Source organism: Pinus tabuliformis, chromosome J (assembly GCF_031772625.1).
Source record: "Pinus tabuliformis cultivar Carrire ecotype Pingquan chromosome J, CPIR1, whole genome shotgun sequence".
In the NCBI taxonomy this organism is placed as follows: Eukaryota; Viridiplantae; Streptophyta; class Pinopsida; order Pinales; family Pinaceae; genus Pinus; species Pinus tabuliformis.
The window spans coordinates 553,298,812-553,325,786 of NC_142295.1; the positions used below are offsets into that span (position 1 = coordinate 553,298,812).

General features: G+C 38.5%; 1 protein-coding gene across 1 annotated transcript in view; it reads right to left on the reverse strand.

The window, feature by feature from the left end:
• Positions 1-5,841: 5,841 nt before the first annotated feature.
• The window catches only part of LOC149228205 (NEDD8-conjugating enzyme Ubc12-like), an 86,191-nt gene continuing 65,057 nt past the window's right edge, over positions 5,842-26,975 (reverse strand). The window contains exons 3-6 of the mRNA XM_089378098.1: positions 22,349-22,457; positions 22,121-22,199; positions 21,850-21,966; positions 5,842-6,289 (exon numbers count right to left, since the gene is read on the reverse strand). Coding sequence (XP_089234224.1) covers positions 6,152-6,289; positions 21,850-21,966; positions 22,121-22,199; positions 22,349-22,457 — 443 coding nt within the window. The 3' untranslated portion in view covers positions 5,842-6,151. The remainder of the gene's footprint in view (positions 6,290-21,849; positions 21,967-22,120; positions 22,200-22,348; positions 22,458-26,975) is intronic.

A 26,975-nucleotide genomic window follows, 5' to 3' on the forward strand; every position in this document is an offset into this window, starting at 1 on the left:
TTCCCTTCTACCTATAAAACCATTGTACATGAAAATCTACTATGTTCAACATTTGATTTAGTTGTGCATTTAAGCTCAACTAGGGGTGGTTGGGTTGTGATTGTAGTCGACCCCCATTCTATGAAGTCTAACCATTGATTTACATGGAGGCTTGTTGCTAGGCTTTCTACTCGTGGATTTTATCATGTTTGGAGTTTGTGTAGGTCTCATGATGTAACAACTATGGTTGCTTTGTTCCTCTTTATCCATCATGATCATCAATTGCATGAATTTTTTTACAAAAATATAGATCAAGTGAATTCTCCCACTATTTATCTAAGGTTTCCTTTATTATGGATATGAAGCAACATCAATCCCAATGATCTCGCTTATTCCAAAGGTTTTGGAACATGTTTGTTTCTAATAAGGTGATGGTTTGACCTACCAGCTCAATGGGTTATGATTTGGGCTCTCAGACCTACACCAACGAAGATTCTAAGCTATGAATTCCCTCTTAAAATAATCAACATATATCCAAAGTACTTCATCATGGAATTGAGTATCATGGAACATAGATTGCAACTTTCAATTTAAACCTTGATTTCGAGGTGTGCAAGTTTACATGACACCCAAATTTCCCATTGCAATATTTGCCATGGAAGTCCTTTCTTTAATGCCTAGTAAGCTAGCATTCCCAATTTGGGGTTACAATTTTAGGGACCTAAGTCATTGGAAGGTGTTAGATATATTTTAGGAAAAAGGTGTTTGGTTTGAAGAGATTGCTTGAAGGTATTTAGCCAACTTTACAAGGTTGGGCATTCAAATGGACCTCGTCAAAAGGCTCCTTGACTAAATTAGGTTTAAGATGGTTGACATAGGGAAGCAAAATTAGAGCACGAACAAGTAGCTTTTAGATGTAAGCCATGTTTTCTCTACAAGGACATAGGTACAATCTTGTCCAAATTGTAATGTTGAACCATCATTGAAATCTCAGAGATCTCATGAGGGTTGAAACATAACTCATATTCCATGTAACCCTACTCGTTCATAGAGTGCAACGGAATTCCACCATTTGATTGAGGTCACAAATCCAATCAAGGAGAATGGGAAAGAAATGTCAATAAACAATGGTTTAAATAGAGAACCTCTCAAGGAAAAGATACTTCAAGAAGAAGTAAAATGCCAAGCAATAAAAGCTCAATTGAAGAAAAGCATGAAGATCGAAATCATAACTTCCAAAGAATATTATACAAGGAAAATTGCCAAATCCAAGCAAAAGTGAGCCACCCCTTCTGAGATGTTGAACTCAATGTCCATAGAGGAACCATCTTTGTTGGGTGAATCAAAGTAGATTTAAGTATGCATTAGGTTTAGGTTCCACCTAAATTAATATTGCACAAGGCAACCTCCATGAAAGGATTATAAGTGTGCACCACAAAAGAGATATTTGAAACTCTAAATCAATATTACAAAGAGGCAATTATACCTTTCTATTGTTAATCCCCCAGGAATTTTCCTAGAGTCTTCACTATTAGCATATCCATTTTAAGAAATCAAATTTATCACATCCCAAGTATTCTTGATATCCAAAGGATTTTCCAAGGATCTCCGCAATTAACAAAGATAATTTTGACACATTAATTTTATTCATGTCCAAGGGAAAAACAAGAAGTATTATAATCATCGAACTAACTCAAGGATGACTTAGATTAAACAAACTTCGGATCACATGAAAATCTTGTAATAGGATTTTGATAATTAAAGAGCATAGATTACCAAATCGGAATGAGATAAAGATTGGGTGAACAACCAAGTTACATTACATCACATGGAAAATGTCTCTTCATTGATTCTCATCATGCAAGTAGCTTAGTTGAATTCCCTTTACATTTAAGAATATTTCATAGAATAGCTCGACTTTCCATAGCTCTACAAGTGGTTTCGAGAAAGATGGAACCTTGAGAAAACATTAGAGAATAAATAAACTTATATTGATTTAGGAACTGTGAATGGGTTATGTTGAAGCAATGCAAGATCTTCAAGAAGAGATTTGGATCATACAATGCCAAGGGAAAATGAAGAGACTCGATAGTGTAGTGTTGCAACTTGCTTGAACAAATTGGAGCCTGCAAATAGTCACATTGAAACAAATAATTCCAAGTGCACTCACTAGGAGCCAAAATGAATTAGGTCGAATATAGGAATAACTAAATAGATAGACATTACATTCGGTTGTAAATTTCTAGATGTTAATACAACTTGCATTTACAACTAGGACAGAGAAGATACTTCAAAGCAAAAAAAAAAAGAAATAAGAGCTAAATTTTGATATCGAGCAAATTTTCCATGTTTCTCTCAAAAATAAAAGTTAACTTTGTTTTTTTGTTTTTTTAAACAATTCACCCAACTTAAGTAGAACCAACCTAAATCCATCTTAACTCTGAATGAAATCTCTTGAGATGCAAACCCTTTTTAGAGTGAAAAGAGATTTGATCCCTTTTGGCGCTTGGTAAATCTAGAGTTAAGGTGGATCTAGTCTTGTTTAATTCCCCCCTTTAAATAGGCTATATTGCATATAAATATCGTGAGTCTACCATGGGTCATTTTTATTATTATATTATTTTTATGGGGTTATTTATATTTTGTTATTTTCACTTATATTTTTATTTTATTTTTTACTGAGTTAAAATGCTTACATTACATTACATTAATCTTTTTATTTAATTTAATTTTTATTTTTATTTAAAGGACATTACATTACATGAAATTATGTTACAAAATCTCTACCATACTGGGTTGGAGAGCACATCGACACAATAAAGTTATTTTACTCCAATAAAATTGCCAAATTTTTCTATAAACAAATATGAAATCTTTAGAAATTTGAGTATTTTACAATAATGTTGTGAAACCTTTTATAGTTATCATTTTTTAAATTTATAAAATTCACCAAAGTTTCTAAACATAACAAGTATGGATTATTCAAATACACACTGCTTTAAAGGAAGATGGAGAGTAAAACTCTAACAAGAATTAAAAGAATGAATCACAACCAATAGTAAAAAGAGAAGTGTCATACCATGTTAATCATAAATACAACTGCAGCTCAAAATCACTCTATCAATGCAAGCACTAATATTTCAATTCCTTAAAAGAATAAATCGCACAAGGAATTTTGTCTCTATATTCATTGTTATATGAAACACATTGGTGCTCAAAATCTGATAATAGAAATATTATTCAAATATAAGTACATTAGATGTGATCATATGAACAAGACTAATAGGGAACATTGCTTGTAAACTATGGCAATTCCAATAGTTGCAAACCACATGGCTAAGGCCCAAAATCACTCAATCAATGCAAGCACTAATATTTCAATTCTTAAAAGAACAAATAGCATAAGGAATTTTGTCTCTATATTCATTGTTATATGAAACACATTGGTGCTCAAAATCTGATAATAGAAATATTATTCAAATATAAGTACATTAGACGTGATCATATGAACAAGTCTAATAGGGAACATAGATTGTAAACTATGGCAATTCCAATAGTTGCAAACCGCATGGCTAAGGTTATGTAATGCAACTGTATATTTCCCCCAAAAATATAGAAATTAAATTAAATTAAATAGCATAGGAGTTCACCTATGGAAAGCACAAAATCATATTAAATCAATATGATATAATCTACACTTTCTTCTCTTCTAAATGGTCGCTTGTGACAATATTCCAAATTTTTCACATTTATTCAACCACAACACACATGACTACTTTCCCATCATATTATTCCTTTTAAAATTGACAGAAATCATTAGAAAATTCTCTTCATACCAACTATCCTCATTTGAATCGTAAGTAGTGAAATTGCCCAAAACTCTATTCCTTTTAAATTTGACAGAAATCATTAGAAAATTCTCTTTATACCAACTATCCTCATTTGAATCGTAAGTAGTGAAATTGCCCAAAATTCTATTTGAGTTGGTCATGCACCTTTATGACGATACTAGAAAGCTCAGTTTCAAAAGTTTCACTTTCATTCAACCACAACATGCATGACTACTTGCAGCAATCATATTCTTCTTTATAAAATTGACACAAGCCATTGGAAAATTTTCTCATTACCAACTACCCAAATTTGGATACTACGTAGCTAAATTAATTTGCAACTCACTTAATTCATGTTGGTTATAATTCATAGTTACATTAATGAAGTGCTTGGTTTCTCAAACTTCCTTACAAAATCAACATATTTATCACTATAAAATCTCCTAGATCATTTGAACATTCTACTAAAGTTCAAAGTTCACAATTTGGCCCCTAATGTGCTACAAAGCACTTTACAGCAGGGTCATTGATTAGTGAAAATTGTCATGGTCATTAAGCCGATCTAAGAGATCACCCCTGCCATGTAGAACAACATCCCACTTAAGTGGATGCTTGATACTTACGTTGATCTTTACCAAACTCTAAACCTAAAATTCCCCCACCTAGATGTTAGTACATGTCCAAAGATTAAACCACTCCGGAAAGAACTGTGGATTCAAACCTAAAATTCTCCCACATAGATGTTGGTACCTGTCCAAAGATTAACCCCCCCTGGAAAGAACTGTGCATTCAAGCAAAAATTATCTTTGAAATTGGTTAGGAGTCAAAACCTATCAAGTCCTTTAATAACAAGACTCCAATCTCTTAAAGGCTTCCTTTGGGACCTGCGTAACAGGTTGAGTATGAAAAACCAAATCTTACACCTCATTGAGAAGGCTGTCCCAAAAACACCTCCTTTCTCCATCAGGGTTTTCAATATCACAAGGAAATCACTTATAATACAACAAAATAAAATGAACTAGATGCAGCTCACCCCGTTACAAAAACAATTCTCTACGAAAAGGAATGGTCCCATAAATATAATAAAACTACAACTGGCTTGGGAATCATTAACTATATATAGAAATGATCATTACCTGGATCAAACCAAATTTACTTTGAAAGTATTCTGGAGAATGATTGATTCCCATGACTGCCCTGCCTCGATCCCCTCAAGATTTCCTACTTCAAAATAATTCTGACAAAGTTAAAAATTATATATATTTTTAACATCACTCACGCAGACAGTTAAAAATTATATATATTTAATATCTCTCATATTAGGCGTTACATTTGAAATGTTTATTGGAATCTAAACTAAATCATCTCCAGATATTATGTATTTTTTCTTTGTCTTCCATTGGAATTTAAATAAGTGCCCTCAGAATAGCTTCGAACATTTCTGTAACTTGGAAATGAAACAAGTAATAAACAAAGGTCTGGACAAAACAAAATTGATGTCTAGTCTTATATTATCAGAGTCCAATAGACAACTAACACCATCATTTCATCGCAATTTAACGGCAGAAAGAAAAATGGACTGAAATGAGAGCACATTCCTGCGACTAAGATAATTATTGTGGCAATTTTAAGGCATCTTTTAATTACTTAAGCTGTCAAACAGGCATTCTACTGACACCAGACGGAATATATTCGTTAAGAGAAAGTTCATTAAAAGGCCTAATTCATGAGTACCACGAACGACAACCTCGTAGTTATACATCAATGAGACCAACAAACATTTGATCCATTTCCACCACTAGATTGTTGTTAGCTGAATAACTATACCCTGCAAGATTTGCATCTTCTGCATTGCATATTTCGAAAGATCACTTTCATTAATTCCAAGAAACAAATCAATTGCGATTCCAAACGAACATTCAACATTCGATCATGTCAAGCGCTAAATGCCTTGGCAGTGTAAAATCTAGACTCTGCAAGAGACCCTTCTGACTCAGTACACATATTAAGACTCATCAAGGGTCCAATTCCATGAAAAGAAATTTAAAACAAATTACATATTCACAAGAACAGCACGAGATTTCTCAGATAGTCATACCACCAACTTGCCCTATCAGCCCAAATTTTAAACTCCAGAATACTAAATTACATAGACAGAAACTTCTCCTGCCAAACCACAATCTTGTCAATGAAAGTAGTTTTCAAGAACAATGAAATTTGCAAATATCTGTTCAATCCAAGTTGTGAAATTAAGAACTGCTCCCAAAAAAGCTTATGATGCAAACCGGGCTGGCATCCTTTTAGAATTACATTATAAAGCTTTATTCAAATATCAAGGAGCGTCAAATACATCTTGAGAAATAGCTAGATCCCACATAACCCCCTGCCATGGCCCTTCTTACATTTGTTTCAAATGCCCTAGGGTTATCTCTCAAGACTGCAGCAGCATCATGGTTCAGAGGATCCTCATGGTTTGGATGCTGCAAACAAAGTCACCAACATGTCAGCAAGCACTGAAGGAAAGAAACACAATTAGAAAATATGGCTAGAAAGTTTGAAACAATCCTCACACCATAATATGAGCATATATTAGTCCAGTTTTGCTTCTCCAGAAAAAAACTAATGCATAAAATTCACAAACGAGATGAGGGCTCCCTCTTAAACTGAACTATTCTTGATAATACATGTTAACTTGCCCATTCTCGTACAATACATGTTAAACAATATCCGTCACTGTCAACTAACCATTATATAAATATTGACACAAAAGACTAGTCATGCTGCATTCAGACTTTCTGGTTCATGTACAAAGCACCCACACACATACGCATGCACTATCTGATATCATCACATTAAAAAGCCATTAAATGTATGCTCCTAAGTTCTCAAGGAACCCTACTTTCATCCACGACTAGAAATTAAGTTCCATGAATACAATAATTGATGTACAAATACTTCTGGTGTTAAATGTAAAGTCACCACTTTTTATGTAGGCATTTGATCATTTAACCTCGGGATTCTACACACGTCACCTATACTCCGTCCCTCCTGCAGGGGAGGTGTGCCCATCCCAGACCTGCTCCTGAAATGTGCTCCAGACAGGAAAGAGTACAAAATGCTTTCAGGGGTGCGCTTCCAAAACAGGCCAATCCTAGGAACATTTTGAAGAGTGCATTACCTACCCTAAATGAAATGTTTCCGAGAGGATCTGAAAATTTATTTAGCATTAAATACTTATAGTGGATGTTGATATTTACCTTGTAACTTATATTTTTACCATTCTAACAACAAAACCTCTATGCATGACTCCACTCTGAAATCTTGCAATGTTATCCTCTTTCCCTCATAACAGATTGACAAAAACTCTCTCATATTTAGAATGAACAACCCCAGTGTTTCCATCCAATTAGAACCTAGAATTGTGTCAATCGTAGAACAATTGACAAAACTTGCATCATTGAATTCGGAACACATTTATAATCATTCATTGATAGATGTAAGTCATGAATTTTAAATTCGCTAAGTTGACATCAATATAATATAATTTTCTCAGTGGGAAATTATTAATGATAATATCATCTCCTTGAACATTATCCTCTTTCCCTCATAAGAAATTGACAAAAAATTCTCTCTCATATTTAGAATGAACAACCCCATTGTTTCCATCCAATATGAACCTAGAGCTATGTCAATATTAGAACAATTGACAGAACTTTCAACATCGAATTGGGAACACATTTATAATCGTTCATTGATAGATATAAGTCGTGAATTTTAAATTCGCGAAGTTGACATCAATATAATATGATTTCTCTTTTTGTTGGTAAATATTAACGATAATATTATTTCCTTGAACAGTTCCTTGGAGTTTTAATGATCTAAAGTTCCAAACTAAAATACCTATATTAAAGAACCTACCTTCCTCTTTTTATTAAAATCGATTTTTGCAAAATATTCCGCACAACTTTAAATTGATACCACCCTTTAAGACTTAAATAATGTCTTCACACTAGATTTACTTCTTCACTTAGACTTTTCACTGTTTCTCTTGATTAAAATTAAGGGATTAATTTTATAACCCTTTAATTGAACCTTGGGAAAGAACATGTCTAATGAATTATACTTCTTATGAGCGTATCTTAAGAATGTAAATGCTTTCACACTTTATATTCTTTAATACTTTTTCCTTTTTCCTTTTCGGATTATTCACTTTTATTTGAATACTTTTAAAACTTATCCTCCACATAAAAAAAATTATATTTCTGTTCTTGTTCCTCCATGCAAAGAGAAAACTTATTCTCCATGTAAAGATATAAGACTTATCCTCCAGGCAAAAAGAGATTTATATTTTATGCAAAAATAAACACATTTATCATAAATGTGGATACTTCTTCACGAGAAATTTAAAACCACTTGGAAATTTTCCTTTTTAATTACCTCCTTTCTTCTCGTGTACATATGAATTTACTTTACTTATGCCAAATTTGACATCTTTGTTGATTTTGTAACTCGAGCAGGTACTTTTGCGAATGTACTAAGTGTCTAGGCGTGCGGAAGTCGCCTAATAGACCCTTAAACCTCAGCAATTATTTTAATTATTAGAGTAATTTCTTTTTGTAAAATAAAGTCATTTAATCTAATAAAATGTAAAGGTTATTTGCATTAGTGAATTAGATGAATCTCAACCATCAATCTCAATTGTCAATCATCTTGGAGATTAGGGTTGTAAATTCAATCATAACTCAAACTTACAAAAGGAAAACTGGGCTAAGGGAGAACACACAGCTAGTGAACACAAAACATTAAGAGAAGGACATCTTAGTGGTTGAGTGGAGAAGGATTTCCAGTCAAGTGTGTTTGGTTCAAAGAAGGTGCATGGGGCAACAAGGAAGATCCAGATCAACCAAGCAGATTGAAAAACACATCTAGGGTTTGATTAACTGAATTAGATTCAGATTATTGTTGTTTGCATTTTCCTCAGTGGGCCATTATCCCAGGATAGGAGCCCTTGTAAGTTCTGAAGTTATTTGAATGAAGCACTGATTTGAAGGGCAGAAATCCTGTGTGCATATGATTTTGAAATTGTGATTTGATTGCTTCTGTTGATTGTTTTGTTTATGTTAAAACTATAGCCATGCTATTATTCAGTAGATATGCATAATCTGCTATGAAGTAATTAATCAAGTGCTAGGGTTAGAAATTAACAATATTTGGTTGACTCGATAATTTTATTTACATGCACTTTATACTTGGAAAATTCCCTTTTACTTTCACATGCACATTTTAAATCATAGTTACATTGGTACCACTCCCAGGCATTGGAGAGCATGTACCCCACACTCTCGCGCTCCTAGAAGCTTGGGAGCTGGTCGGAAACGCTCCATAACTGCCAGGAACTTCAACGGGTACTTTGGAGCTTTTCAAGAGCTTCACTGCAAAAAAATTTGATGTTTCGGTTACCTATTTTGAGCAGGGAAGGTACTGCTTGTTTATTTTCTAAGTGATACCTGTCAGGTCAGGGGGTTGGACTGCATGAGCTCTGTAAATCGATAGAGACGTGGAGATGTAGCAAAGGTTTCAACAAAATATAGATAGTTGCCAATTATTCCTTAGCAGCTTTTGTTGCAAATCTTGAAGTTCAACAATTGCAAATGAAATTCAAATAAGTCTACTCTCTTGAAGCCCATCTTAAAGCTTTAATGATAAGATTCAACGAATTACATTGATGGTCAGAAAGAGAAAGAGAAAGAGTAACGTGTTAGTCAGTTTCATTTTATAAATTTCTAAACTTGAATTGCGAAGTTGAATATAATATAGGCATGAAATCACATAATAATTGAGTAACAACCACCTTTTTTCGTTTTGGGAGTTCTGCATGTTTCTTTGCAGGGAAGGAATTTGATTGGCAAATTGTTGATGGGTTAATATTTTGATTTATTTTGCAGTGTTTCAAAGTTCAATCTGTGAAAATTCCTAGATCTAACAATCTCAGGAATCCTACTGCAACCAACTGAATCTACTTCACCTGGATTGTAAATTACGTTACAAACTTATTTCGGATTTCTTCTTGAAATATTGAAGCAAATTACTGAAGCAGCCTACACCAAATTAAATATGATTCTGAAAAACAGAAACTGAGCAAGGAAAATAGAAACACATAGGACACCGTTATTTTTGGACAAAAGTCCTCGGAAAAACCCAAATTTGAGTACAATATTAGGATGTTCAACTAGCAATCCAATATAGAGAGAATACTGAACAAAAGACAAACTCGAATTTAATGCCGAACAAAATTGGTTAAGTTCGTTTTTGGTTCAAAGAAAATCGTTTTGGTTCGAATTTTTTTGTTGTTTTAAAAAAATTTCCAAATCAATTACGGGCAAGATCATTACCTCACAAAAAAATCCACTGATCAAAGAGTTCCTTAGTGCATTCGTAAAAATGACCAGGTAAAAAGCGGCATTTTCCGTTAATGTTCAGAAATACATACTGTGATGTGTTTATGACGGCGTTGGCTCGATCAAAACCGGTAGTCTGATTCAAACAATTACCATTTTAACAAAAATTAACTGCTCACGATGCACAGTCTAACACGAGGAGAAAATCTTCAGAGTAACAGTCAAAGCGGAGAGACAGAGACGAACAGCGTTGCAAACACCGCCCTTGGATTTACAAAATTCGCCCAAATTCTCTCACGCTTCTCACACTCCCCTACTAGCACAAAGAGATTGGTGGACATTGAACGTATGTACAAGAACGAGAATATGCTGCTCTTTTAAGCGTATATATGTATGGCAGTACGATTGGTAGCAGGTAGGTTGCTCCAATCAAATCGGAGTTGGGAAGCGATGGAACGGTGGATACTACGATTTTGTTTTTGTCCCCGATATCCAAGTGGCGTTTTCATTTGGACAAGTGTAGAATATTCTTTTCACCTGAACACAATATACTTGAAGCTAATAAGCACTGTTTTATTAAAATTTTAAAATATTACGAAGGTTTGTTGAGTTGAGTAATTATTAATTGTTGTTGCTGAATTTAGGCTAATTCATTATTGTCATTTAATGAAAATTAAGCTACTCGAAAGGGAGAGACCTTCACTTTTATCATTTGCTTTTGGATCCGGGGTATAATCTGTTTCTTTGTATTTATGAAAATGAGTTTTTAACGAAGCAAAAGTTGTTTTAAGTTATATTTTAGGATCAATATTGTTATTTTAAGATATTTTACGATCAATATTTTTTAAAAATGTGTTTTTTCGTGTGAAGTCATAAGTTCAAGTCTAAAAAATGGTATAATTGAATGATATTTTAATGTTCATGAGACTAAAATTAGTTTATAAGACTAAAAAAGTGGTTATTTAAAATATAAAGTAAAAATCAGTAACATCTAATTCAACTCCCAAGACATAATCACATCGTGTCATATCACCATAAACATCAACCTTCCCACCACACTTTTGTATACTTTAACAATTAAATCATCAAATGGAGGTGGGTTTCAAGTGCCACAAACAAGATAATCACATACACTAATTTGATATTTGATTTGGCCATAATCTTAATATTTAATTATTATTATTATTATTAATTATATAATAAAAAGTTAAATTGTTAGAGGAAGATGAATTTCTTGATATATATATATACATTTTTTTTTCGAATTTCTATATGTCGAACTTTATCGACATAATTTTAGTTGTCGAACTTTATTCAAATTTCAAGGTCGCCGAACTCGAACTCGAACATGAACCTGGTGACTTAGATCTCAGCCTGTCACTGCGAGAATCAGTGACTAATCCTGCTGAACTGGAGGCTCTGCATCACCCTCTGCGCAAAACTATGTCACTCCCGACAGTCTCTACGTCACCCCTGCTAGGTATTACGCTGCCCCTCTTCCGGCCCTCTGTTGGTTGAGAAAATCGTGGGCCAACGTCAGCCTTCCTCTGGACGTCTTTCTGTCCTCCCTCTACCTCGTACTATCCGGAAGTTCCTCCTTCTGGATTCTCACTGCCCCTTTCTTGAGAACTTCTCACTTCAGAAAATCAATTTTCTTGATCTCTCTTGGTGTGTTTTCCAAATGACCCTCAAGCCCCTTCTTATATCTTGTTGTTGGACAACTAACGGCCTAGACTAACTCCTAATCAAAGGGTCAGATCGTTTTGACTTGATCTTCGTCTTTATCAAGAAGATTCACCCACAATTAGATTAATATCCATTAATATTTTAATTTTCCTAAGTTTAGACTTAGGAACCCCATTAAAAATATTAATTATTTTAATATAATCGTCTCTGGGTGGAATTTCCAAAAACGGTTTCTGAGTTCTTTGGAATGCATGTGCCTAAGCCTCCTTGCAAAATTTGAGGCTTAGAGCACATTCGATGCTACCCCAAATCAACACTCCCTCTTAGCGAGGAATGTGCTCTAGCAATATACTGTTGTTGCATATTGCTCTAACTCTAAAGCATCGTCCTCTACGCTGCTGATGTCTGACACGCTGTCCACCAACTACTACGTTGTTGCTTCTACTGTATTGTTGCCTATGACACTGCCATTGCCAATGCTACATATGTACGACAACTCCCTCTCAAATGTTGCATCTGCTACGCCGCTAACACTGCATTCGTACTGCAACTCAGTTGTTGAGAGAAGCAATTGAAAACACCCAAAACTAAATAAGTATCATGTGGATACACTTCGATGTTAAAAGCCTAAAGGTTGCTCGTCCCACGATGTCTTCTGAAGCCACTGCGCTGTTGAAGTTCTGCATTGTGCCTCCACGCACTGTTGCCTCTCTACTCTACGCTTCTCAAGTTCTGGCGCTACTAACCATTGCATCTATCACTCCAACACTCCATGGCACCAACTGAAAACTCCTCCATCGCGCTACTACTGATCATGGGCTCCCATAGCAAGGGGATGATCCAAGAGGTGGGCTCCTCAAGGATCCTGCCCATCTGTAGCTCTATCGAACTACAGTTCTAAATCAGCCCACCTCCCCTTGGAGGTATCTTGGCTGTCATAGCGAACTCCTCTTGTTCAATCTTAAAGTTTGTAACCTTAGGATCGTGCTTCTCATCCTTGTCCTTTTTCTTCAAAGGACATTGGGATGCATAGCGGCCCATCTCGCCACATCTGAAACACTTCACCTTGGAGACATCCTTCTTTCGTCTCTATTGCCCATGTTATCCCTTCGATGCAAGGGTTGCATTATCCTCCTCCTCCTTGGGCTTCGACCCACTGTTGTTGTTGCTTCCATCAAGTTTTACCTTGACCAAGTCTCTCCTCAACTCCTCTTGCTTTAGAGCTGCCCACATCTCATCCCAATTTGGCAATGCTGCTCTGCCCAGGATACTCTGAACAAAGACTTGCCACTCGTCTGAGACAGATTTGAGGGCTAGTCTCACTAACTCTTAATCCTGAGGTGCATGCCCCGCAACCGACAACTCATCACGAGTCTCTTTCAGCTTCGTGAGGAATGGATCTGCACGTTCTCCATTCTGCGTCTGAGTAGATCTCAGCTTTTGTTCCAAGTACATCTTCCGTTGCTCGGAAGATCCCTAATACAATGTAGCCAAAGCATCCCACATCTCCTTAGCAGTTGCTCTGCTAGCAATGTGGCACACCATGTGATCCTTGACCCCATCCAGGATCATCCTCTTGGCCTTTGCCATCTCAGTCTTTTACTTCTTTAGCAGATCCGCATCCGCAGCTTCAACTACCACACTATTTGCAGAACCTTTTTTTTCTTCTTTTTCTCTTCATTTTTTTTTCTTTTTAAATGGGATATGGCACATTTACTGAGAATGATTCTTTGCCCAATATTTCCTTGAAAGATGGACCCTTGGTCTAGTATTGCAATTAGCAAAATAACTTCTAACAAGTCAACAGAACAACCACTCTTATACCAATTGAAGTGAACCTAGTAGATCACTTCATGAGAACATCATGAATACATAAAGTAATCCATATTAAATAAGAAATTATTTATTAATAGAATATATATCCAAGTCATGATTCACTGAGTACAATAGTCGTGTATAAATACACGCAGCCGATGACAGACCATGTCTTTAAAAAGGGACACAACCTATCATTACTACACATTAAAGATTACATAATAATGGTTTTACAACTATTATTGATCACATAATAATCACAATATTACAACCCTAGTTGTAAGATACCCTAAATATATTATAGTATAAATCAGAAGGTTGTTACACAACTCAGCTAGGATATGAATCTGTCTCAGATCCTCAAAGCCCTGTTTCGTGGTGGAAGTGAATCTAGAAGTTGATGGCTTAATCACAATATTACAACCCTAGTTGTAAGATACCCTAAATATATTATAGTATAAATCAGGGGGTTGTTACACAACTCAACTAGGATACGAATGTTATGCTCTTAACCTGCAAGACGATACAAGAATACCAAATATGCGCAGAAATATACCCAGAGCATAGAACAGTGAGAAATAACAGCAGGTATTTTATTATTCAAAAAGTAATGTTCACTTGCCTCTTCAAGGGGGCAACCTCCAATAGAGCAGAGCTCAATTACAAAATAAGACATGATGCTCCTCGCAGGGAGTCTCTATCCTTTACATATGACTCATACATGCAATACCATGGAGCAATACCATGGTTCTTATTAATACCATCTATCTAATACCATGGCCCATCTGCAACTAACTGTGGTCCCGTCATTAAATGCGGGTTAACCACTTACAATTATTAATATGGGCTTTATTGATTCTTTACTTAACTATAACCATGACTCAATCCTACTACATAAATAAGGGGGTTAGGGTGGTACCCTAACATGCCCTCCCCCTTAAGAATAGCCTTGTCCCCAAGGCTGAAGCTGCGGAAACTGCTGAAGAATAGTGGCTGGTTCCCAGGTTGCATCTTCTGGAGAGGTGTCTTTCCACTTGACGAGGACTTCCTTGATCATGCGGCCACGCAGGTGCCGTTCTCGTGTGTCAAGGACCTGTTCAGGTTGGAGCCAGATTGACCCTTCTTCATCCAATTCAGGTACACTGGTTTGAATTCTGCAATTGTTCCCAATCACTTTCTTGAGGCATGAGACATGGAAAATTGGATGGATTTTTGCAGTGGGTGGCAAAGCTAGCTTGTAGGCCACTTCTCTAATGCGCTTAAGTACTCAATACGGTCTGTAGAATTTTGGAGATAGTTTCTGACAACCCTTGTCTTTGAGTGATGTTTGCTTATATGGTTGCAGCCTCAAAAATACCTGATCCCCTTCTTCAAATTGGCGTTCTGAGTGAGAATGATCTACCTGTTGCTTCATGCGGTTTTGAGCTTGATGAAGATTCTCTCTAAGATGGGTGAGCATGGTTGTGCAGTTCTGTAGGAGTTGATCCACTACTTGTACATTTGAGCACCCCTTGATATAAGAAGTAGGGAAAAGAGGGAGTTGACCATAAACTGCTTCATAGGGAGTCACTTTGGTGGTGGCATGATAGTTGGTGTTATACCACCATTCAACTAGAGTTAACCGCTGTACCCAAAGATGTTGCTTTTCTGAAGTGAAACACCTAAGATAGGTTTCCAGACATTTGTTGACTGCTTCAGTTTGACCATCCGTTTGTGGATGATAGGAAGTACTGAGTTTTAGTTGGGTACCTTGTAGCCTGAAGAGTTCCTGCCAAAAATTACTGGTGAATATCAGGTCACGGTCAGACACAACAGAAGTGGGCATGCCATGCAATTTGAAGATCTGATCCATGAAATATTGAGCGACCAAAGTCAGTGTAAAAGGGTGGGGTAGGGCGCAAAAATGAGCATACTTAGAAAGTCGATCCACAACCACCATGATGACTAACTTGTTTCCTGACTTTGGAAGACCTGTAATGAAATCCATAAAAACCTCCGTCCATATTGATGTCGAGATGGGCAATGGTTGTAGTGTGTCTGGTGCTTTAACTGTCTCCCTTTTGTGGCGCTGACAAACATTGCATTCCACTACAAAAGTAAGAATGTCCTTTTTCATGCCTGTCCAAAAAAAATGATCTTCTAGTGCGAGCATACGTCTTCTGAAAGCCTAAATGTCCTACAGTGGGGGATGAGTGCAACTCCGCCAAAATGCGGCTTTTGAGGGTGGATGTTGGTGATATTACAACTCTGTCTTTGTAGCAAAGAATCTCATCTTGCCACGAGTAGCCCTTGGTGGAATTTGGATCTGCCTGCAATTGAGTAATGAGTTTGGAGAGCCAGGGATGTGAAAACCATTCCCTGCGAGCCTCTTCAATCCATTCTGGAATGGGAAGGGAAATTGCGAGCAGGGTACTTTCTTCCTCAAATTGGCGAGATAATGCATCTGCTACAATATTTTCACGCCCTTTCTTGTAAATGATCTCATAATCATATCCCAGCATTTTGACGAGCCATTTATTTTGTTGTGGTGAGGATAGGCATTGCTCCAAAAAATATTTATGATTGTGATGGTCTGTGCAGATTTGGAAACGTCGCCCCAATAAGTAAGGTCGCCAGGTATCTACTACATGTAAGATGGCCATCGTTTCCTTCTCATAGGTAGATTGTCCCAAATTCTTCCCACTTAGTTGTTGGCTTGTGAAGGCCAAGGGTCGACCTTCCTGCATTAAGACCGCCCCAATACCCGTACCCGAAGCATCACATTCAATGACAAAAGATTTGGTGAAGTCGGGTAGTGCTAAGACTGGAGTGGAACACATGGCATTTTTGAGAGCTGTAAAGGCCTGTTGTGCTTCATCATTCCAGAGGAATGAATTTTTCTTGAGGAGTTGAGTGAGGGGTTTCGCAATGCGACCATAATTGCGGACAAATTTGCGATAGTAGCCCGTGAGACCCAAAAATCCTCTCAGGCTCTTCAAGGTCTTAGGTTGAGGCCAATCCTGCATTGCCTGGATCTTTTTGGGGTCCACCCTGACACCTTCACGCCCCACAATGTGGCCCAAATACTCAACTTCTTCCATGCCAAAAGAACACTTGGACATCTTAACAAATAATTTATGCTTGCAGAGCAGTTGCAAGAGCAGATCTACATGTTGAAGATGTGCAGCCCAAGTGCAACTGTAGATGAGCATGTCATCGAAGAAAACAAGGACAAATTTTCTGAGATATGGTTTGAGGAGGTGGTTCATAAGGCTCTAGAAAGTAGATGGGGCATCACAAAGACCGAATGGCATGACCAAGAACTCATAATGGCCTTCATGAGTTCTGAAAGCAGTGTTTGGAATGTCGACTTCTTTCATGCGAATTTGGTGGTAGCCTGAGCGAAGATCCAGCTTAGTGAAGAATTGAGCCCCATTTAGTTCATCCAACAAATCATCAACAACCGGGATAGGAAATTTATCTTTGACTGTCAACTTATTAAGGGCCCTGAAGTCTGGACACATACGCCATTCCCCATCTTTCTTGAGCACCATGACCACCGGTGATGAATAAGGACTAATGCTGGGACGAATGACTCCTGCTTCCAAAAATTCCTTGATTATTTTTTCTATTTCATTCTTTTGGGCAAACGGATATCTATATGGGCGCACCTTCGGTGGTTGGGCCCCTGGGACCAAAGTGATGCTATGATCATGTTCCCCTCACGAGGGTGGAAGCTCATGAAGGCCAAGATGGTTACTTAAAATCTGTTGCATCTCAGGATGAATCGGAAGAGAATTGGGTTCGACAGCCTGGATGGCATTAAATTGAGCTATAACTCCATGATGGCCCCTTTTTAACAATTTTTCCATCCTATGTGAGCTGATGATAGAGGGAGCTCTTGCCTAGAGTCCGCGGAGGGTATGTGTGGAGTTGTTCTGCTTAAAGCTCATATATAACTCCTGGAAATCCATTGTGATTGGCCCAAGTGTGCGAAGCCATTCAGCACCGAGGACAATGTCGCATCCTCCCATGTGTATGGCAAACATGTGGGTCTTCAACTGATAATCCCCCATTTGAAGTTTGACATTTTCACAGCGACCTTCACATTTCATTGTTCCCCCATCCGCAATTTGGACTTGGAAGTTAGAAACTGCTCGTACAAAACAATGCACTGCTTCCGCAACTCTTTGATGGATAAAATTATGTGTACTTCCACTATCAATCAAGACTACTACTGGGCGGTGCTTAATAAAACCTCTGATTTTGAGAGTTTGAGGTGAAGAAATCCCTGCCAAAGCATGCAGCGAAATAATTGGTTCGTCAGGGACATTGCCCTTCTGGTTGTCCTCTTCGTCCTCCTCAGGTTCCTCAAGTGGTGGGGCTTCCTCCGATGAGCTGTAATCAGTAGCATCAATTTGAAAGAATTTGGGCTCCTTGCATTTATGACCTGGGGAGCATTTTTCATCACAGTAGTAACATAATCCCTGCTTTCTTCTTTCAGCCATTTCTGCAGGTGACACCTTTTGAACCTTAAGTGTTTGAGTAGTGCTATGAGCCTGTGGGGGGCGACCCTTGGCGGTGAAATTTGGGCGATTGGACTGGGTCACTAACGCACGTTCAACTTTACGAGCTACCTTGCAAGCCTCCGACCATGTGGGAGGGTGGTGCAGTCAGACGTGAGCTTGTATGGCCTCTTTAAGACCACTGATAAAACATTCCGTGTAGAACGCATCTTGGAGACCCATAGTGCGGAAAGCTAAGGCTTCAAACGTTGTAATATATTCATCCATTGTGCCAGGCTGTCGGAGCTTAGTGAGACGACCCAAAAAAACATAGTCATGGTCAAAACACTCTATAAGAGCTTTTTTGAAGGTGTCCCAAGTCAAGGGCCTTCCATTGCAATGTTGATGCCATTGCCACCATTGCCATCTTTCATTGTTCAAGTACATGCTCCCCACCATAAGCTGAGTCTCATTATCTAAGATGTAATTCAGATTGAAATACTGCTCCATTTGTGCTACCCATGCTGCCGGGTGAGAACCATCAAATTTATGCATATCCAGCGTCGGTGGTCGCAGACGAGATTGTTGGTGGGTGCCCCAGAGGTGAAGAGAGTGGCTAGACTCACCCTCACTGTGTTCATTGCCAATATACGCCTCCTTGCGAGCTTCCGCCTTGCCCTTAGAGAGTGCATTAGTTATTGTCGTCAACTGATCTTGGAGGTCTTTCAAGGATTGTTCAAGTTTGTTGATCTTCTCATTGGCCATATAGCTTGAGCTCTAGTTTCTACCATGCACCGATCCGATGTACTAGAAATTTGGGACCGCCCGAATTTTTTTGGCACTAACAATTGAATGATACCACCTTTCTCAGCTCGTCGTCCTGATTCTTATGGGCTAGATCACCTATAAGCGCCCCGGGGGGTCTCAGACTGACTTTCTTTTTTCTCTGAACTCCTTGCTTAGGAATACTGCAGTAGCCGAATCCCCAAAATGTCAATGCTGCCAAAAGTCATCCGAAAATCACGCCCCAGTATAGGAACCCACACAACTACTCAGATCTGGATGGCGGCTCTGGTGGATCTGAGAGATCTGAATGGCTCATCGGATAGATCTGAGTGGTGGAACAGATTGCTGCTGCGGATCTAATGGATCTAATAGATCTGAATGGTTGTTCTGTTAAATCTGAGTTGCGAGACTGATTTCTGCTGTTGCTGCAAACCCCACTTGCGAGATCTGATCTGGCAAAGATTATGCGTGATCTAGAGATAGAAAAGGGAACTATGGTCTCGAGGAGTGTCAGGTGCTACAAATCGCAATATACATAAGGGTCTGACAGTAGTACTCGGCCCAATTTTTCAGGGCACTAACCAAGGAGGATCAACCATACCCTTAGCCGTACAACCCGACTACCATATCGTACGGGTGAGTAATCTCTCCGAGTGTTGTTCTCAGTGTACTGTAGCAGCAAGACGGCCGACGTTTTATCTATGGCGAGGTTTCAAGGGAGCTAGGGGGCTTCCGATATACCAGAGGGTACTTGGAAGACAGTCCGTGCGCGGTTCTGTCTAATGCGCTACTACTCGAAGGGGTACCCACAAGGGTTACAAGGGAGTCCAACAAGCGTGACCACCTCTTGTATTTCCTGTGTGCATGCCTCCCTAAATCCGCAGGTTTATGCGCTCAACGACAGATCCCGTGATTTAAAGACGCCGGAACACATCTCTAGCCAAAAAAAAAATTGCTAAAAAATGGAGATCCCACCAGCCCTAGAAAGCGCTCTGATACCACTTGTTATGCTCTTACCCTGCAAGACGATACAAGGATACCAAATATGAGCATAAATATACCCAAAACATAGAACAGTGAGAAATAACAGCAGGTATTTTATTATTCCGAAAGTAATGCTCACTTGCCTCTTCGAGGGGGCAACCTCCAATAGAACAGAGCTCGATTACAAAATAAGACACGATGCTCCTCGCAGGGAGTCTCTATCCTTTATATATGACTCATACATGCAATACCATGGAGCAATACCATGGTTCTTATTAATACCATCTATCTAATACCATGGCCCATTTGCAACTAACTTTGGTCCCGTCATTAAATGCGGGTTAACCACTTACAATTATTAATATGGGCTTTATTGACTCTTTACTTAACTATAACTATGACTCGATCCTACTACATAAATAAGGGGCTTAGGGTGGGACCCTAACAACGAATCTGTCTCAGATCCTCAAAGCCCTGTTTGGTGGTGGAAGTGAATCTGGAAGTTGATGGCTTCCAAGAAGACCAAAATTTTTATGTGGTCATATTTACAAGGTTTTCACTTTCGAAAACATCCAAAAGTTGGGTAGACAGGGTTATGTGGGGTTGAGGAAAACATTTCCTCATTTGCTGATTCACTATTCTTATGCTCAGCAGGTCTGGAAGGAGGCTGAAGATCTCACTGGTGTTGAAAATGTTTGGAATGGTAAACCTATAGATGAATGCTTGAAAAAATGGTTTGAAAAAAATGAATTAAAAGAGTTAAGAGTACTTCCATATATCATTTGCTGGGGGTTCTGGCTAGCAAGTAATTCCAGCATTCTTGAAGCTAAATATAATCCTCCTTTTCACATCATTCCAGCGTTGGAGCTTTAGTGTCAGGCTGTAAGTCTGCAGAGGCCCTACACACGTTAGGCAGGCAGGAGCATTGGAGATTGAGACGACTTTTCCTTGGAGCTCGGAACTTGACAAAATATTTCTGATTTTAGTAGTGCTGGAGGTTTGCTGTTTTATTTCAGCCCCTCACTTCATAAGTTTCAAAGCAGGTTTAGATCCAGGACCTACCAAATTTGCAGAATTTCAAGCTCTAAAACTTTTATTGAAATGTGCAAAAAATTGGAATCTTAAGTCTGCAGGTTTTTAGGCTTTGGTTATAAACCGGATGAAGGGGGCAAGTCATCTGCACAATGTAAATCTCAGGTTGATGGGCAGTTTACTGTTGGATATAGCAGGCTCTTTTGAGCAAATCTCTTTTACTCATGTCTTTGGAAAATTGAACCAGATGCTAATAAGCTGTCCACGGAAGGGAAGCACTTGACTGCATGCCGCATTCCGTACGAAGAATTTATTACTGATGTATCTGTCTTTTCCTTATCAACTTTATGAGTTGGTTTGAATCATATCTTCTTTTCCCTATCAACTTTATGAGTTGGTTTGAATCAGATCTTTCTTCTAGTAATTTTATTGTTTTCTTCTATATGTATAAGCTCTGTATGCTTGCTTGGGAAGAATATGGTATTTTAGGATGGGTATGATCTCTTATTTTTGATACAGTGATGTATAATTTTGGTTTTAGACCATAGTTTTGTTCTGACTGCTACAGGCCTTCGGCAGAACAAAATCTGCAAACTGTCCTTTTTTGGCACCTTAAGCATATAATTTTCGTTCAATATTGAATAAGTATTACAATATTCTTTTGAAAATTAAATATCCAGGTGTATCAAAGGAAGGGAGTAGGATCTATCAACATAAGTTTCTATACTTTGAGCCTTGCAACTCCCAAGACAACTGAATTAAGAATATTAACAATGGAGAGAACCACTCCCTAATGACTTCACTATGTCAGCATTTGTCATTTAATTATCCAAAATCTAAATGTCATAAAATTACCGTGAAAAGATGATTCAGCCCATAGATGATGGTGTTGATGTTCAGAACAGGTTTCCAGTCCTCCCGCAGAATATTGAGGCAAACATTTCCCTCCAAATCAATATTTGGATGATAAACCTGCATCCAAGTTGTACTCCACTTGTAACACAATCAAAAGAAAAATGAATGCCACAAATCGACTCTAATGATTATGAAATCCATCATACAATTTAGAAATATTGGTCTGAGATGAAGAAATTACCAAACCATTCCATAAAATTCAAGGGCATACCTTCGTTTTGCATTTCACCTTTGGTGCCTCATGAGGGTAAATAGGAGATACACTGAATGTGAACGTGAAGGACCCCCCTCTGTTTTATATTCAGGGGCAAAAGACAGGAATAAGTGAATCAACCTAAAGACAATGAAAAGCAACCTCTTTTGCAGATATATATATAGTCACCAGCAAATACAGCTTGAACCTTGAAAGTCTCTGAAATAAATTTAGTTTTATACTTACACATAATAACCTTCATCAGGCCGAATAGTGACTTCAAAGTTCATAAGATCGTCTTTGCCATTTGGAAAAGATATGATTGTAGTCTTGGGCAGGTTCAACTCGCTGATATCTGTTAAATTTTTAATTTCATAGACTGATTATTGTGGTCTATGTCCATTACCCATTGACTCTAAAATCTCGAGATATCATATGCATAGGAACATTTGACACAAAACCTTCCCTTGCTTCAGACAATCCTTATCAACAAACATAAAGAATTATAGTAACCTCACAGCAGTAGCATTCATTGAGGACTCCAGAAACAAAATATTTCTGCAATGTACAATTGATTCTAAAAAAACTCTTCCATCAAAACATGCACACTAAAAAGTGACAATACAAGCTTCCATTTCATGCATCATAACACTCACTATTCCCTGCCGAATAAAGAGATTACTGCCATTCTTCAAGCAATTATAAGTTTGAGAAGTATGGATACAAATTTACTGATAAAATATACTGAATGATCAAATAAGGAGGAGCTTCTAGTTAGGAATAAAGCTGACTGTATTGTGAGGCAAAAACAAAAGTCGAAGCCTGATTCTAAATAATTTTTGCCAACAGCCTTGAAGTTTGAACCAATAGGCATACAATCTACTGTGGGTATTATATAGATCTTAAAATGCTTGCAACACAGAAGGAACTAGCGTTGTAGGTGATAAAAGCTACTGCTGTTTACACAAAAGACCTGACAGAAAGACCAGAGGCACAAGTCTACAACGATAACATATTACTTTAGGTGGATTCCCTGGCATTGTTGGGGATTTGAATGTGAACAACTTTACCTATGATTTATTAGGTATCAGTTAGAAAGGAAGTAGTGGTTGTGTCTGTATATCCTCACGTTGTTTTGGAACTTTTCCTAGATAACTAAAATCCAAGATGTGCTTATAGATTTCATCCCCTTCAAGTATAAGTTCGAACTGCTCGTTCCTCATCTTCACAGAGAAACACAACAGCTACACACTGAGAACGTGAACCTGAAAAATAAGCTAACTGATATTCTGCACCAGTAAGAGAAATTTAAAGAGGAAACTGCAGCAAATCAGCACTCTATACAGAAACAGTTTAAAGAGAATTGTTCCTTGGTTCAAGTGCGGAGGGGAAGAAGGCACCATGGTTTTTAGAGCTTGAGATGCAGGAAAAATTCAAGAAAGAGAGGGTTAGACACTCTAAAGAGTTTACCATCAAGAGCCGTGGCCTCCCTCCTCCTCCCAATCTTCTACAAGCTGGCGTTCTCCCATCTGGTGTGCCAGATTGCTTGGGCTGTGCTAGCTCCCTTAAGTGTATCTCCAGATCCTTCCTGCCAAAACGGTCTATTAATCTTTGTGTGAAGTCAATGTAAGAAGTAATGTTGGAATGTTCCAGGGTGACCAATTGGTGGTACCACCATTCATGGGCTTCTCCTTCAAAATGCAGGGTGGCGAATTTGATAGCCTTAGCTTCCAACATTGGGTTAAGTTGGAAGTATGTGTCTAACTACCCAAGACCTTGTTGAGTACTTGGATGACAGACCTAAAGAGTGGATGGACAGTTTCCCAACCTTGTGTAGTAGGTCATAGTTCTGTTGCGTGCCCTAGTTATGATCCCTGGGCCTATTTCTGTACTTAATGTTATTGAACTCTGTAAAGGTCATGGCTGCTCGAACATCCTCTCCTAGTGACGCATACTCCCAGAAATATTAAAAAAAATATCTGTTCTTTTCTATGGGTCCTTGGTTTACTACTCCCTAACCATCTAGAAACTAGGATAGTAGAGGTCTAGAGTTCCTTCTACTAGTTTCCCCTTGTTAAGTTTAGGTATGTTCTATGCTTAGAGCAATCTATTTCAATTTTCACAGTTAAATCAATATCTCTGCTCTGTTGAACCATGAAGAAAAAGAATTGATCGAGAATGTCTCATACCATTCTCTACTGACCCGAAGTCAATTTCATGAGGAGAGTGCGCCATACCACTCTTACTGACCCAAAGTCAATTCCATTGATCCTAGATCAATATCACAAGAGAGTGTCTGAAACCACTCATACTGATCCAAGATCAATTTCATTGAACCAAGATCAATTTCAATGATCCCAGTCAATGGAGGTCATCCTAGTATAGGGAGTACGGTAGATACAACAATGCGTCCATCGATAGATCATAGTACTACTATGGTCCCTAACCCCCCGAAGTCAATTTCATATGAGGAGAGTGTGTCATACCACTCTTACTGACCCGAAGTCAATTCCATTGATCCCAAATCAATATCACAAGAGAGTGTCTCAAACCACTCATACTGATCCAATATCAATTTCATTGAACCAAGATCAGTTTCAATGATCTTAGATCAATGGAGGTCATCCTAGCATAGGGAGTACGGTAGATACAACGATGCGTCCATCGATAGATCATAGTACTACTATGGTCCCTAACCCCATTTCCCTGTGCATTGATCATATGAGAGGTACTTCCCATGAGTCCCAGACTGCATGGGTAGGACGCCTCGACAGGAGAACTAATCATCCTGTCCACAGGAGAACGAGTCATCCTGTCCCACAGTGACCATGGGAGAACTAATCATCCAAATCCACAATTGCCACGGGAGAACTAATCATCTCGGCCCACAGGAGAACTAATCATCTTGTTCCATAGTCACCACGAGGTATCACAGGGAAAGGTTGAACCTATCACCGTGTACATAGCGCACCACTAGGGGAGGGTGAGTCGTATGTCACTCCAGTAAGTACCCCAAGCCCCTCAGAGCTCCCAGAGCTTAATGCATGCAACATGTAGGACCCTTATACGAAGGTCTCTCAACAACTCCAAGTCGTTCACGAAAGTCATAGATTTGACCTTTCCCGGGGGCTTTGACAAAATGTCTGCAACCTGTACATCAGTCTCAATGCGATGGAGCCTCCTCGCTCATCCACTTACCATATCCCAAATAAGGTAGTATCTAATGTCTATCTGTTGGAGCAATCATCAAATACGGGGTTCCTCAACAATCGAATCCCCCTGGTTGTCACAGAGGATCAAGGTGGTATTCATCATGTGTACAAACAGCTCACTGAAGAGCTTCCACAACCAAGCAGCTTCATACGAGATCATACTCGTGGCTATGTATTCAGTATCGGCGATGCTTCTAGAAACCGACTTCTGCTTCCTACTCATCCATGGTATCGAAGCAGAACCCAAAAGAACCAACACTGAGAAGTGCTCTAGTGATCCTCGACACTACTAGCCCAATCAACATTCGAATAATCATGCAGCTTCATATTTCCGGCGATGTACCTCAATTTATGAGAGATTGTGCCCCAAAGATATCTCAAAAGATTCTTGGCACCAATCCAGTGAGGCTCAACCAAATATGAGCTCACCATGCTAGCTGCAAAACATATATCCGGATGAAAGTTCACCAAGAACATTAATGCAAATGAGTTTATGAAACTCAGAGGCATTTCCCAAATCTGGTCCGGCATCACCATCATATAACTTCTGAAAGTTAAGATCCTCGAGGTAGTCTTGGGCTTGTAGTTTACCATTCCATATCCGGAATCCAACTCCCTCTTACTTCTGCAAGTGAGAGGGTCTGCACCTGTCAGAAATAGGTCATTCTCAAAAGGTGTCAGTATGAGAGGTTTATCATCCACAACCTTCAAACAATGGTTTGGATCGGCTTCACTCTTAGTGAATCTCAGCTTCATCTGGCAGCTATCAATCCTCTCATGTCAAACCCGGGGTGATTTGCTTCAAGCCATAGAGAGCTTTCTTTCACCTGCACACATGAGATTCCCGATCATGAATCTCAAACCTCCTCAAGTTGTTCCAAACCTGTGGACCTGCTATATGAAAGGAATGGTTCCTTGTAAGATTTTCCTTCGGTACATCTCAGACATGTACCTTCATGCTCCGTTTGAATTCAAGCATCTCTGTCATCATCTGACTCACAGACCTTCGGTGCTATGAGTCAATTGACATGGTCCCCAATATGGACTTTCTACAATTTGATACAAATTGCCAACCTTGAACCCATGAGTAAAAGCATCTTTGAAAATTTCATTTTCAAACACGTACCTTTCCATCGATCAATGCCACCCTGCAACCTTTGACTTCCATTGCCGAAATGGACACCATGTTCTTCTTGCGATCAGGCACATAAAAGAGATTCTGTAAATGAATCGAGTTACCCTCATTCAATTGAGAGGTAACACCCTTTCTGGGATAGGTGGCATCGGCTCCAAGTATGATTCCACGAATGTTTCCATCTCTACCAAATTAGAGAGAAAGCACCCTTCTATTTGATGGAGTGCCTTGAAGCACTACAATCAATCAGCCAGATTCTCAAAGAATCTGAAGGAGAGGACCAATACAAGATAACACTTCTTTATCTTATCAGAAACAACATTTGATTCTTCATACCTGGGGTTCCTTGCTTTCTCTGAAGAGTCGGGCGTTTCCTTGATGACATGCACTGTCATTCCTCTGATCAATGAAGATGTCCCTGGAATGATCGTTATCATCATCAAGTGGTGTGTCCCTGCCATTCAGACACTCCTTCACATAATGGCCGAACTTATTTCAACCAAGGCATCTGCCTTTTCTTCCTCCC